The sequence below is a fragment of the Pan paniscus genome, chromosome 12 (genome assembly GCF_029289425.2).
Source record: "Pan paniscus chromosome 12, NHGRI_mPanPan1-v2.0_pri, whole genome shotgun sequence".
Classification (NCBI taxonomy): domain Eukaryota; kingdom Metazoa; phylum Chordata; class Mammalia; order Primates; family Hominidae; genus Pan; species Pan paniscus.
This window is the reverse complement of record NC_073261.2, coordinates 26,822,735-26,837,338: the sequence shown is the minus strand read 5'-3', so window position 1 is coordinate 26,837,338 and position 14,604 is coordinate 26,822,735. Positions and strand designations below refer to the sequence as shown.

The following is a 14,604-nucleotide window of genomic DNA, read 5'->3' as shown; positions in this document are numbered from 1 at the left end:
CTTTTATAAAATGCCTGTTAATGTCTTTTGCCCATTTAAAAAAATGTGGTAAAAAATGTAACAGGAGATCTATCCTCTCAACAAGTGTACAGTACAGCATTGTTAACTATAAGAACATTGTTCTATAGCAAATCTCTAGAATTGTACCTTGCATAACTGGAACTCTTTATCCACTGAACAGCAACTCCCCATTTTCCCTCCCCCCAGCCCCTGGCAGCAACCATTCTACTCTCTGTTTCTATGAGTTTGACTATTTTAGATACCTTATATAAGTGGAATTATACAGTATTTGTCCTTCCATGACTGGCTTACCTTACTTAGCATGATGTTCAAAATTCATCCATGTTATAGCATATGACAGGAGGTTATTCTTTTTAAAGGGTGAATAATATTCCATTGCGTGTGTGAAAGGAAAATATCTTGGGCCCCCAAAATCAAAATCTGAGACAGGTCTCAGTTAATTTAGGACGTTTATTTTGTCAAGGTTGAAGATGTTCCCATGACACAGCCTCAGGAAGTCCTGATGACATGTGCCCAAGGTGGTCAGGGCACAGCTGGGGTTTATATATTTTAGGGAGAAATGAGACATCAATCAATACATGTAAGAAGTACATTGGTTCAGTCTGGAAAGGCTGGACAACTTGAAGCAAAGGCAGGAAGACTTGAAGCGGGGAGGGAGCTTCCAGGTCACAGATAGGTGAGACACAAACAGTTGCATTCTTTTGAGTTTCTGATTAGCCTTCTGGGTTCACATATGTATATATCACATTTCCTTTTTTTTTTTTTTTTTGAGTCAGGGTCTCACTCTGTTGCCCAGGCTGGGGTGCAGTGGCACGATCATGGCTCACTGCAGCCTGGATTGCCTGGATTCAAGTGGTCCCCCATCCTCAGCCTCCTGAGAAGCTGTTACTACAGGCACACCACCATGCCTGGCTCACTTTTATTTTTTATTTTTTGTAGAGATGAGGTCTTACTATGTTGCCCAGGCTGATCTCGAACCCCTGAGCTCAAGCAATTCTCTGACTTCAGCCTCCCAAGGTGCTGGGATTACAGACGTGAGCCACTGCCTCAGGCCCATATTTTCTTTATCCATTCATCATTGATGGACATTTAGGTTGTTTCTGCCTTACAGTTATTGTGAATACTACTGCAATAAACATTTGAGTGTAAATACCTCTTTGAGATCCTGTCTTGAATTCTTTTGGGTAAATACCCCTAAGTGTGATTGCTGAATCATAAGATAGTTTACTTTTAATGAACCTCCATACTGTTTCCCAAAATGGCTGCACTATTTTATATTCCCACCAATGGTGCACAAGAGTTCTAATGTATCCACCTTCTCACCAACACCTGTTATTTTTTATAATGGCCATTCTAATTGGCGTAAGGGGATAACATGGCAGGATTATTATTATTATTATTATTATTATTTCTTGTTTGTTCATTTTAGAGACAGAATCTTACTCTTTTGCCCAAGCTGGAGTGAAGTGGTAATGATCATAGCTCACTGTAACCTCAAACTCCTGTGCTCAAGCGATCCTCTCTCCTTGGCCTCTGGAGTAGCTAGGACTATAGATAGGCACATGCCATCATGCCTGGCTAATTTTTAATTTTTTTTTGTAGAAATGGGGTCTTGCTATGTTGTCCAGGCTGGTCTTGAACTCCCGGACTCACATGGTCCTCCCACCTTGGCCTTCCGAGGTGTGAGCCTCTGCACCCAGCCACTAAGTGGATTTTGATAGGAATTGAATTGAATTTGTAGATTCCTTTGGGTAGTATGAACAGTTTAACAAAATTATGTCTTCTGATTCATGAATATGGGATGTCTTTGCACTTATTTGTGTTGCCTTTAATTTCTTTTATCAATATATTATATATTCTATATATATTGAGGAGATTAACGGACTTAAAATCATATATATATATAATTTAGTTAATGGCCATAAATTTGAAGTGTATATATATATAAATCATATATATGTATAGTATATATGATTTTATATACATCATATATATGATTTATATACAGTGTGTATATGATTTTAAATATATATACAGTGTATATATAGAGAATATATATGATTTTAAGTTCCTTAATCACTTCAGATTTATGGCCATTAATTTCAAGGGGGCATTAGCCCTGCCTGGTAGTACTCTCCTACTTCTCTGATTCATTCTCCTCCCCTTTTTAGGAGACTCTCACACCTTTCCTTTCTCCTACTTTCTTCAGGTCTCTTTTCAGATTACACCCTGTGAGAGAGGTCTTGCTTGAATGCCCTAAGCATCAGGCTGGGTGCGGTGGCTCACACCTGTAATCCCAATACTTTGGGAGGCAGAGGTGAGCAGATCACCTGAGGTCAGGAGTTCAAGACCAGCCTGGCCAACATGGCAAAACCCTGACTCTATCAAATAATACAAAAATTAGTTGAGCATAGTGGCACACACCTGTAATCCCAGCTACTTGGGAAGCTGAGGCAGGAGAATTGCTTGAATCTGGGAGGCAGAGATTGCAGTGAGCCGAGATCGCGCCATTGTACTCCAGCCTGGGCAACAGAGAGAGACTCTGTCAAAAAAAAAAAAGAGCATCCCCATCCCCATAGTGAATTTTCACGATAACACTTATATCTACTTAAGATATTTTGCTTTTATTTGCTCATTGTCAGTCTTCCTGTACGAGGAACACAAGCTCAATAAGAGCAGAGATTTGTCTATTTTATTCATGGTTGAGAAAATCATGCCCAGAGTGTAACGCTTTGACATGCTGAGTACTTTGAAGTAAAGGACAGCGGAAGAGCCTCAGAAGCAAAATCTCTTTCTGGCCTTTTCCTACCCTTCTTTCTCCTGCTCTCGTCTCTCCCACAAGGCAGGCCATAGGAACTAGAATTTCTCTTCCCCAAGATGGATCATAGAAATTAGGACCCCTCTCCTTCAAAAGCAGCCATAAAGCCTAGAAATATGACTGTAACTCCCTCTGCCTTTCTGTATAGGAGCTGGCCATAAAGAGGTTCTTGGACTCACCTTGTCTGAGAGTAGGTCATGAGACCTCATTCCAGAAGGGGTCCTGCCCCACACCTGGGGGAAGGGAATGACACACAGAAGGAGGAAGGAGAACCTGAACAGACAGGCCTTGCTGGGTTTCCCCACTCAGTCTATTACCATTAGATCATTTACTTTTTGTCCAATCACGTTTCTTCATGGTTGTCCGTCCTTCACCAAACCTAAGCATGAAAATGGACAGTTTTCCCTGAGTCTTTGAGTCGTTATTTATTTAGGCTTTCACGTCACATAAAACTTTGATGGTACAGTTTGGATCTGTGTCCCCGCCCAAATCTCATGTCAAACTGTAATCCCCAGCGTTGAAGGTGGGGCCTGCTGGGAGGTGATTGGATCATGGGGGTGAATATCCCCTTTGGTGCTACTCACTAATAGTGAGTGAGTTCTCGTGAGATCTCATCATTTAAAAGTGTATAGCACCTATCCTGCTCCAGCCATGTAAGATGTGTCTGCTTTCCCTTCACCTTCTGCCATGATTGTAAGTTTCCTGTGGCCTCCCCAGAAGCCAAGCAGATGCGTCATGCTTCCTGTACAGCCTGTGGAACCAAGAGCCAATTAAACCTCTTTTCTTTATAAATTACCCAGTTGCGGGTATTTCTTTGTAGCAGTGTGAGAATGGCCTAATACATTGGATTAAATATTAAATACATTTGTTATGCTTTTCTCTTTTTTCCTTTGCTACAGGAGTGTTGGCCATGACCCTCATGGTGGGTGAGGAAAGGTATCACAGCTTTCCACCCCTACAATCCCAAGTGTTTAAAGAGTACCTGGTAAAAGAAAAAATACATGACAAATACTTAATTTTGGAAAACATCACTGTAAATTTTTGATCAGATATGTGTTTCTGAAAAATCTGTCTGCTGCCAGCATGTTAGTGGGCTTCCGACTTATCATCATGAGTGAACATTTATGTTCCAAGATACATGTGGGTGCAGCTATTATTACTGTGAAGAGAAGTGTGATGTGCCTCTCTTTCTGTACTCACCATATTGACAATCAGTAATGTGCCCTGGAGGATATCTGTCTGTACAGTTTCTCATTATTATTCCTATTTCAAATTACTGTTTCAGAAAATAATATTGCTTCTATGCATACTAACGGATCAAATGTTTGTTTCCTATCGAGTTAAGTTGCATGGAGGGCAGTGCTGTAATAATGTCACAATTGATGGGGGTGATTGATTGTGGAATCTGCAGATGGCCAGGGTCTCACTGCTGCTTGAGGACCCTGAGCAGGTCATTTCCACCTGGGAACGGAGCAATTGGGATAATGATTTAGATGTTATTTTGAGTGAGTTGAACTGGATAAGGTAGGTGGTGAGTGATGTGGTTGACAACTCCAGTTGTCTGACACCTCCCTGCATCCATACCCATTAGGTGTACCTTATCTTGCTAACTCTGAGTTTGGCAACATGACTTGCTTTGGTCAATGGTACAAGACCACACTTGATGCAAAAGGAGGTGTGAAAACATGCTTGTGTGTTTCCACGTCTGCTCTCTTGGACTCCCTCCTGTCATGAGAACATGCATGAACTGGCCTGTTGAAGGAATGTGGGAACCACATGGAGGACAGCTGAGGCCATCCTAGACTAGCCAGCCCCCTACATACCTGTCAGGAACCTTGGAGGTCTGAGTGATCCCAGCTGAGATTTGTTGAGTCCAGCCCAGAACAGCAGAACCAGCTACCCAAGCAAACTGCGGACTGGTGGGGAATAATAAATAGACGGTGGTTGTTTTAAGCCGCCATGAAGGATTAGTTTGTTATGCTGTAATAGTGAACTGATCCATGGTACAAGCAGAAAACAATCTTTGCAACCTGCTATGTGGATTCTTTATGGCTCTTGAAGAAAAATCTAAGTTTGGGATAGGGGATAGGGGGACTTCCATGTTCACTTTCAAGTAATAGACCACCAGTTACTTTCAATCATAGGAACCATCTCTGTTCAGTAATTAAAACGTCAGTGTAATAATCAAAATGTCAAACTTTATGAAGGTTGACATCTTCTCCTCTCTCCTGCTAGCTGCTTTAGGATTTGAGGGCTGAGGTGGGCAAGGCAGATGTGTTTGTATTCTTTTTCATTTTTCTCCTTGCTGGGCCTCGTGTCTCAGCTCATCAAGGAAGGGGATTGGGAGTTAAAAACAAAGACTTGCCTACGAGGCAGGTGCAGCTCTGTTCTCACACCAGAGCTTGTTGGTTTTCTTTCTTTCTTTCTTTTCTTTCTTTCTTTTTCTTTCTTTCCTTCTTTCTCTCTTTCTTTCTCTCTCTCTCCTCTCTCTTTCTTTCTTCTTCTTTTTTCCTTCTTTTTTTTTTTTTTCCAGACAGGGCCTCGCTCTGTGGCCCAGGCTGGAGTGCAGCAGTACAATCATAGCTCACTGCAGGCTCAACCTCCTGGACTCAAGCTATCCTCCCGCCTCAGCCTCCCAAGTAGCTGGGACTACAGGCACTAACCACTATGCCTGCCTAATTTTTTATATTTTTTGTTAAGATGAGGGTTTCACCATGTTGCCCAGGCTGGTGACAAACTCCTGAGCTCAAGCAATCCAGCTGCCTTGGCCTCCCAAGTGCTGGAATTATAGGTGTGAGCCACTGCACCTGGTGACTTTTCAAGCCCAGCTTGCCTTCTCTTGAAATCCTCCTGTGTGCTTTTTAGTCTTTCTTCCACCAGGAACCTCCAATCCAATTCCCATAAAGTGGGCAATGCCATTTATTTATTTATTTTTAAGACAGGGTCTTGCTCTGTCTTCCAGGCTGAAGTGCAGTGGCATGATAGTAGTTCACTGCAGTCTTGAACTGGGCTCAAGCAATCCTCCTGCCTCAGCCTCCTGAGTAGCTCAGACTACAGCTACGTGCCACCACATCCAGCTAATTTTTTTCTTTTATAGAGATCGGGCTCTCATTATGTTGCCCAGGCTGGTCTTGAACTCCTATGCTCAAGCGATCCTCTCACCTTGATCTCCCAAAGTGTTGGGATTATAGGCGTGAGCTACCGTGCCTGGCCACCTTGTATTTTTTAAGATACACTTTCATATATAACATATGCAGAAATGTAATCAAGTCAAATCACAAACTTCGTGACACATTTTCGCAAGGTGAGCATACTACACTGTATGGCCAGCCCCCAACCCAAGAACGGGAGCATCATGAGGGTTCCTGGCATAGATTTCATGGAGTGGCAGCCTTGACAGCCATTTTTAGACCTGACATAAGCTGTTTGAAATCCAGTTGAACCCTGTCATCCTTGTCCTCAGTGAGACTTCTCCTCTCTGTGTGGTGTTTGCAATAGAGCCTGCTTATTCCTCATCTCACTGATGCCAAATCCAGCTCATGCCACAGCTGCTGGCTGTGGAAAAAATCTAATGGTCAACACTGGAGTCATGTAAATGAGTTCCCTCCTTTAGGTATGTTTTCTTCAAATGACCCAGATCCACAAGTCCCAAGGGAAAGCCTAAGGAATAGTACCCTGGGCCTTAATAAAGGCAGGTCCCGCAGGCTCAACCACAGGCTGGTTGAGCTCCCTGCTGCCTCCAGACTCCTCCTGGCCCTCCTAGTGATTCGGTGCCCCTAACCTCTCTGGGTCTGTGAGCAATAAACTTCTGCTTCTTGCATTATAGTTTCACCAACACACCCAAACCTTACTCTCTCCCCCACCCACCCAATCAGGGCTCTCCTAGACAGGCCCCAAGATCAACTAAGAAAGAAACCATACTAATACAAATCGCAACAGTCCCAGAAGTCCCTCCTCCTCTCTGTTACTACCCATCCTCATCCCCTATCCTAACGTCTAATGCTACAGAGAAACAATGAAAATTGTTTTCTTTGGTAAACTTGGGCATTCAAGGACAGAATACCCAGAATGACTTCTGCTAGCTCTTAGCTAATCAGTTTATCCCAAAACATGCAAACAAAATTCACCATTCCCAGACTTACAGATCCTGTTGTTGCCTGTGTTCCGTGACTCAGTCCACCAACTGTCTACTTACTTATGAGCAAACACATGACATGCAAAGTCACCGAGCAGTGAGCAAAAGAATAAATGTCTCTCTGACTCATTCTTCGACAAAGAACAACTCCTCCCAGATAGCTTGAGATAGTATATTAAATGTAGTTGAAAAGGGCTCTTAAATATGATTACTTTTTTATCCATAAAGATGAGTAATTCTTAATGAATCTACAGACATATAGCTCCTGTGGTTTTTTAAAAAATTTCCAAGCATTTGGGGAAATGTAATTTGTTTCATAAGTAAATTTAATTCATTCCCTATGTAAAGATACAGGAAATTTAGTTCATTTCATATGTAATATGAGATCAATAAAATATTCTCTATTTTTTCCATGTATACCGGAAATCATGTGAAGCACGAATTTTAAAATTCCTTTTAAATATTAGTTACATAAAAGTGGATTTTCTGTAACAATGATCTATTCCTAGTTTCAGCAGTTTTTAGGATTTTGCTACAAAAAGAGAACTAAAGAGTGATTCAAAGCAGGACATTAGCCTCTGCTGCAGACATTGTTGCATCCACAATTCTCTCATTAAGAAAATCGGGATAGTGAACCAAAGGTGTTTAATGGACCAGTGAATGAGTTTAACAGTGATATAATATTGATTTTTTTTCTGTTCCTCACTGCCTGAGGGGATCTATCTACAAATTCTATTTCGATTGAGGCACCACCAAGGGGAGGAAAAATATTACCACTGGCATTTTACTGCTTGCACCAGTTGGTATTCTTTGAACTTTTTCTTTCTCTAGAGCCTTAACCATTTCTTTACTCCCAAAAAGCATTCTCAAATTTCTTTTCTGCCATGTCTCAAAATAGAAATACTCAGACAGCCCCAAAAGAAAAGCAACAGAGGCAAAAATTATTCTCCAAATCAGTTTACATATTTTATCGAAACCACCTCCTTGAAATACATATAAACATAAAATAGACAATGCTACATCTATTATATACATAACATCATCTTTCGTCAATAGAAAAACTTTAGTATTTAATATTTTTAAGAATGCAAGTCTATCAGTTTTCTTATTCTCTATTCAAATAAGTAATCTCACACATTAGCATTGTTTTCTCTGAAATAAATATCTTCAGAGCTTTGGGGTACATCTGATATCTGAATCACAAATTGTTGTCCATCTTTTAGGGTTATGAGGGCTTCTTGTCCCATAGGAAGGCTGAGTTTAACTGCGCTTTCAGTGGTTTCATCTTCCAACAGCACCTGGATGAGCTGCAAGAGGGAAATGTTTAAAGGGAAAAGATAAAAAGAGACAGATACTATTCCTTGTTGCAGGAACTACCATTTGAATTCTTCTAGCAAGCCCGTGCTCCCACCCTGGGATGTAAAGGAGAAGTTCATGCATTTATTCCTTTTTTTTTGAGATGGAGTTCCACTCTTGTTGCCCAGGCTGGAGTGCCATGGCGCCATCTCAGCTCACTGCAACCTCCGCCTCCTGGGTTCAAGCGATTCTCCTGCCTCAGCCTCCCAAGTTGCTGGGATTACAGGCATGTGCCACCATGCCCAGCTAATTTTGTATTTTTAGTAGAGACAGGGTTTCACTATGTTGGCCAGGCTGGTTTCGAACTCCTGACCTCAGGTGATCCACCTGCCTCAGCCTCCCAAAGTGCTGGGATTACAGGCGTGAGCCACAGCACCCAGCCCATGCATTTATTCTAAGAGAACTCCTGATTTCTCAGGAAAACACAGGGTCCAGTGAGGACTCAGTGGGAGGCTTTGCAAGGCAGGGATGGTGCAGGGGCGGGGAGCTGATGGGCTCTCTTTAGGGAAAGGCAGTTTGTGAGAAATGTCCTCGTGAGAGCAAACCAACACTCTTCCTTAACAGACACTGGAGAAAGAAGATGAGTTGTGAAAGTCGGGAGGGAGCCTGTGAAAGGCACCCACGGTCTCCATGTAGCTGGAGACCCCCCATCAATTTGGGAGTCTCCAGACGGGTACTAATCCCCACATTCTCAACAAGTCTCTGGAGCTGACATAGTCAGTTCAAATTCCCACACAGGCTCTCCTTCCCCCATCCGTCAAATAAACCACTAAATGGGGGAAAAACCTATGAAAACAGCAATCTGGTATTGGTGACTCAATTGGGAAGTAACAGATTCGAGAGGTGGGGAGGTTCTAAGTTAGCTGAAGCTCTCCTCAGCCACTTCACCTGACGAGCAAGTCTTCCTATCAGAGAAAGGCGAATGTACCATCCCTCCCTTAGCTCCAGGAAACTTGGTCATGACTACTTTAAAACCAATAGAAATGTATTCACTTGGTCTGATTTCATCAATAAACCTCCTATAAGCTAGTATACTTTGACAGAGATGTGTGCACCATAACTTCAAATGCAAGGTTCATGAAAGCATGTCTCACTCTTTCTCTAAATTCGACAAAAACCATCACCGCCCAATGAAAAGGTGTTTTTCTTCTTTTTCAAAAAATTGTTTTCACCTTTATCTTAGAGGTGAAGAGACACTTAAAAAATTTTGTTTTGCTCTGCTGTAATCCTGGAGTACATGACCTAAATTCGTTATTTAATATCAGTATAGTTTTTCACTTTGTTCTTAAACATGCCTTGGCATCTGACTATTTTGAACGCCGCTAGAATGTAGAAGAGGGACAGATGGGTATGGCAATCCGGAATGCTGACTTCAGTTGTTACCGGAGGTGCAGGCCAGCGCTAAATTGTTCAGGGAATGAGGCTGCCACAGCTGTGCAGCTGAATGGGTGTTAAACGGTGGCAGATGAATGCAGATGGGACATGCAGGGTGTGCTTTTTTGTTGATGATGAGTGCAAGTGCTGAATAATGGATGCAATGAAAATCAGATGAGCGTAACTTTTTGGTGATTGTTTAAGTCATTATAGCTAATTCAGCAGGCATGAATGAACAGAAGCGGGTTTAATTAATCTCTAATGTGTATCACCTTGGATTACCTGACATTTGTCTGCTTGTATTGCTTTATTCTGTAGTTCAATTAAGTATTTAATATCTTCTCTATTGTTTCCACCCATTAAATATAGGTCAAACCTCTTTGCAAGGAACTTCAGAGGAGCTAAGGGATTGGGCCAACAGTGTTAAGAGAAAGTCCTCAGCTTAGGAGGCCGTGGTGGAGAAATAATAATGATGACCAGTGGTTATTGAGTACTTTCTATATTCTAGGAAATAGTCTAAGCATTTTACAACAATTAACTCATTTAAACCTCATAATGTCCCTGTAGAATTAGACATGAGTATCCCCATAAGTTAAGCAATTTGTCCAATGTTCTAGCTAATAAGGGGAAGAAGTAGAATTTGAACCCAGAAATGTATGTACCAGGATTGCCCTTATCAGATTTGAAGGTATTTTTAGTAATTAGTCCCAAGAGACCAATTTTGGAATTAAAGCAGATGCTGGAAAACACTGTCGGGGAGAGAGAGAATGCTGAGAAGGACAGTCTTGGAAGGATCTGTGGAGGTGTAAATTCCTGTTCTCCCACTGATTAGTGAGGTGACCTTGGGAAAATTACCCAACCCCTTCAAGGTCCTCAGTTATGCCAGCTGTAAAATGGGGTTGATGATAACACCGATTTCATTGAGATGAAAGGATGCATTTAAACGCTCAGCTCCGGGAAACCGTCAGCGTCTGCTCTTCACGCCTTCTAACTGTGGCTGAAGAGGTAAAAGCTTACTCCTGGTTACCTTGCTGACTAAGAAGCATGTGTATATAATTTGACTAACATTCTCCGCTTGGCTGAACTTTAGTCTGGCTCCTGAACCTTCTCCTTCGCCCACTTCCTTATAAAATCCAGTTTTAGCAAGAACCCTGCTGAGTCACTTTAGCGAGAATGCCCCATCTCCATATGTGATCAGTTTCCTCATCCTCTGCCAGCCTCCAGGTGATGTCTGGTCACCCCAGCTGGCTGGACTTCTACAAGAATCCTCTTAGGTGGGTTTAGCCAGAATCCCCCTTACCTGTGACATTTCTTCTTAGTAAATTCCCATCCATTGACCCCCACCCGGCTCCTAGGCTATAAATTCCGCACCCGCCACCCTGTCCCTTCTGTACTCAGAGTTAAGCCCAATCTCCCTCCCCGGTTGCAAAAGCCCTATGGAGATAGTACTGAATAAAGCCTTCCTTACAGATAAAGCCTCCCTTACGGTGCTTTAACAAGTGTCACTGCAAGATGTTTTTGTTTTTCCTTTAACAAGTTGTCATGCTACACTCTGACCTCTTGCTCCAGCCGGTGAGCGCAAAGAATTTGCTTTCACTTGGAGCTGAACACTGCAGCCCAGCATGAATGCTGGCCCTGCTAGGGCTCTACAGAATGCTCCAGAGTACACTCAGGCGCTTTCCACTGGTGGCCCTTGGAGGGCTCTGCCGCCAGGTACAGCAGCAGGGAGAGCCATCCTCCTAGGTATAGCCTAGCCAAGCCATCGCCTCTTCAGATCTAACTGGGCCTTCTTTCTGCCAACTGTCTGGAAACACCTGCTTCCTGAAAGCGCCTTAGCTGCTGCCAGCTAAGGAGGCCCAGCTCTCATCAGCACCCCCAAGTTGGGGTCAGTGTTTCGCTGCTGCATCCTTCATCGACATGTCTGCTTTTTTCACATGGACACTTGTGGAGGAGGTGAGTTTCTCATTTACAGATAAACGTTGGAATCTACCTCACAGAGAGCACTGAATGCAGCTGGATACGTGACTTACTATCTCAAAGTGAGAAACAAAGACCAAATACAGATAGAGAACTGGTAAACCTGAGAGATGCATTTCCCCGGCTCCTGTTTTGTTTTGTTTTGTTTTTTTGGTCTAGGGAGGTGTCTTGTCCAAGCATTGCTCAGTAACAGGTGTGCAGGATCTCTGCAATCGGAGAACTCGGAATGAGAGTCTGCTCAAGAAGGAAAGGGCCCTGGAAGGTTCGTGTTATTCTGCGGACTCTAAGGCATGAAGAGTTTTAGGCTGTGACTCACTGCCACAACCTGCTTCAGGTTGAATGATTGCACCTGCTTCAATTTCCTACTAAGCACAACTCATCTGTGCGAGAGGGGGAACTTGTAGGCACAAAAAGAAGAAGGCAGATAGCGGCTAAACATCAAACATGTGCAGAGAAATTAGCCCTAAGACAATTGCTGTCAGTTTTTTTTAACCATCCCACTCCCCACTCCTCAATGGAGGCATTTCAGTTGTTCCTCCATCAGTCCAGCTCTGCTTCATGGTACTGAGGTCCATGTCCGACCTCTACAACCTGCGTCCTGCACTCCTCAGGGCATAAAACAACCTCCTGTCTAGGGTTGTAGGTGAAGAATGGACTTGAGATCAGGCAGGCTGGGGCTCCAATCTCTGTTCCACTGTTTCCTCGCATTTCCTTGCTGTGTGACTTTGTGCAAGTCACTCAGCTTCTGTGAGCCTCAGTTTCCTCATCCATCAAATGACAATGACAAGAACAAATATTTTATAGGATGGCATGGCTTCGAGATAACATACATAAGGGCTATATAGTAGGTGTTAGGTAAATAGTAACTCTAATTTTTGTATCTTTCAACAGGTATCCCAATGTAATCTTTTCAAAATCCTCTGTTCAGACTATTCGACGTTTCCGTCTTTGAACACTAGGAATTTTCAGTGCATGCCACTCAGAGGTTAGTGGTGTGCTACTGCTGAGTTAGTCTAACCAGGCCAGGCACACTCTGGGAAGGCAAGAAATACCCAGGCCATCAGATGGTCACACTTCTAATCATGCCAGGCATCTATCAATGTCCCACAAACCTGAGCTGACCAGTAATCAACAGACAGTGAATTAAACTCACCCCTGGCAAAATCACCTAGGGTAAAGATGACTGTAGAATCGTTTATCATTGTTTGGACAAAGTGATCTTGAGGGTTTTACTAATCACCTGTGGCTCTTATTCCCCTTGAAACAGCTGTGTGGAAAGGGGTCCTGGTGTCCCTACCTTATTGCCCGTGGCAGTGTCCACCAGGAAGCCCAGGATCCTGAGGACCATGTTGCTCACACCCACGGGATATCGGCCCTGGCCCATGTGTGTGGGCATCACCCCCAGTGGCTCCATGCTGGGGCTGGCACACGCCTGCGACAGTGAGGAATTCAGAGAGTGGAAAAGTGCCTGGTCTGGCTGGCCGCGAGTCGGGTCATCTGGTAGCATTTCCTTGACATTCCCCATGTCCTCCTCCTCCTCTTCCTCCTCTAGGCATGACTGAAGTATATGAATCATATATTCCAAAAGCAACAAGTGAAACAGATGCCAGGAGCCTACATTTAGATAATAACCAAAAATGAATACATTTGATCGACAGACAATAAACAAATCATTGTGAAACTAACAACTTTTCTGGGGCTAACACCTGTGTACGTGAGCCTCGTTCCAATAGCTTACCCAGAAGAGGCCTGGGTGGGCGTCTTACGTAGCATCCATCAGTAGAAAATCCCTGGCAGGGCAGCTTTTGGACAGAAAGGACCAAGAGCTAAATAGCCTAAGCCATGAAAAGGAACTTAAAATCCATCCGGTGTGAGATGGGAGAAAAGCAAACCCTACAGGGAACTGGGTGCTGCTCCCAGAGCTGGAGAGGGTACCCCTCAACCTCATCGTGCCCCATGTATGATCCACAGGAATGTCCAGAAGGGGTGGGAGGAAATGGGGGCAGTGTGCAGAGGGAACCCTGCTGCTGTTTTGTGCCATGCCACCTTTCTTCCTCCTTCCCATCCTGTAATTGGTTCTTTTCTTTTTTTTTGAGATGGAGTTTTGCTCTTTGTCGCCAAGGCTAGAGTGCAGTGGCGTGATCTTGGCTCACTGCAACCTCCATTTCCCGGGCTCAAGCAATTCTCCCACTTTAGCCTCCCAGAGTGAATTCAGAAACGTAGTGCCTTGCCCCTCTTGCAGACCCTGTGGCTGCAGCTCTTTGTGTGGGAAGTGGGTAAGGAGGCCAGCTGGCATTCCACCTGTGAGAGGCATCTTCTCAGGTGGGCCTGTAAGTGCTGTCATCAGAGAGACAGGAGGGTATGTGACTTAGCTGAATGCTCCAAATCCCAAGGCCTTGCGCTCCCAGAAAGGAAAACAATCATTAATGTTTGCTTGAGAAACAGAAGGGGAAATCTGGCCTATTGCAATTGTTAAAAGATAAGTTTTAAATAAAGGTAAAACCATGACTCTTATACAGATATAAAATGGACACATCAGGCCGGGCACAGCGGCTCACGCCTGTAATCCCAGCACTTTTGGAGGCCGAGGTGGGCAGATCACGAAGTCAGGAGATCGAGACCATCCCAGCTAACAAGGTGAAACCTTGTCTTCACTAAAAAATACAAAAAATTAGCCGGGCAGGGTGGCACGTGCCTGTAGTCCCAGATACTCGGGAGACTGAGGCAGGAGAATTGCTTGAACCCAGGAGGCGGAGGTTGCAGTGAGCCAAGATCGCACCATTGCATTCCAGTCTGGGTGACAGAGCGAGACTCCATCTCAAGAAGAAAAAAGAAAAAAGGACATATCAAAGGTTTTATTTAACTCATTAATTAAATGATGTATTACATCTTATTACTACATCAGTAAGATGTTGCCACTGGT

The 14,604-nt window shown here is 43.5% G+C and overlaps 1 protein-coding gene across 1 annotated transcript in view; it reads right to left on the bottom strand.

Annotated features, from left to right (window-relative positions):
* Positions 1 to 7,915: 7,915 nt before the first annotated feature.
* Positions 7,916 to 14,604, bottom strand: part of RFX8 (regulatory factor X8) — a 77,164-nt gene continuing 70,475 nt past the window's right edge. Inside the window, 2 exon segments of the mRNA XM_034952027.3 lie at positions 7,916 to 8,281; positions 12,979 to 13,295. Coding sequence (XP_034807918.1) covers positions 8,105 to 8,281; positions 12,979 to 13,295 — 494 coding nt within the window. The 3' untranslated portion in view covers positions 7,916 to 8,104.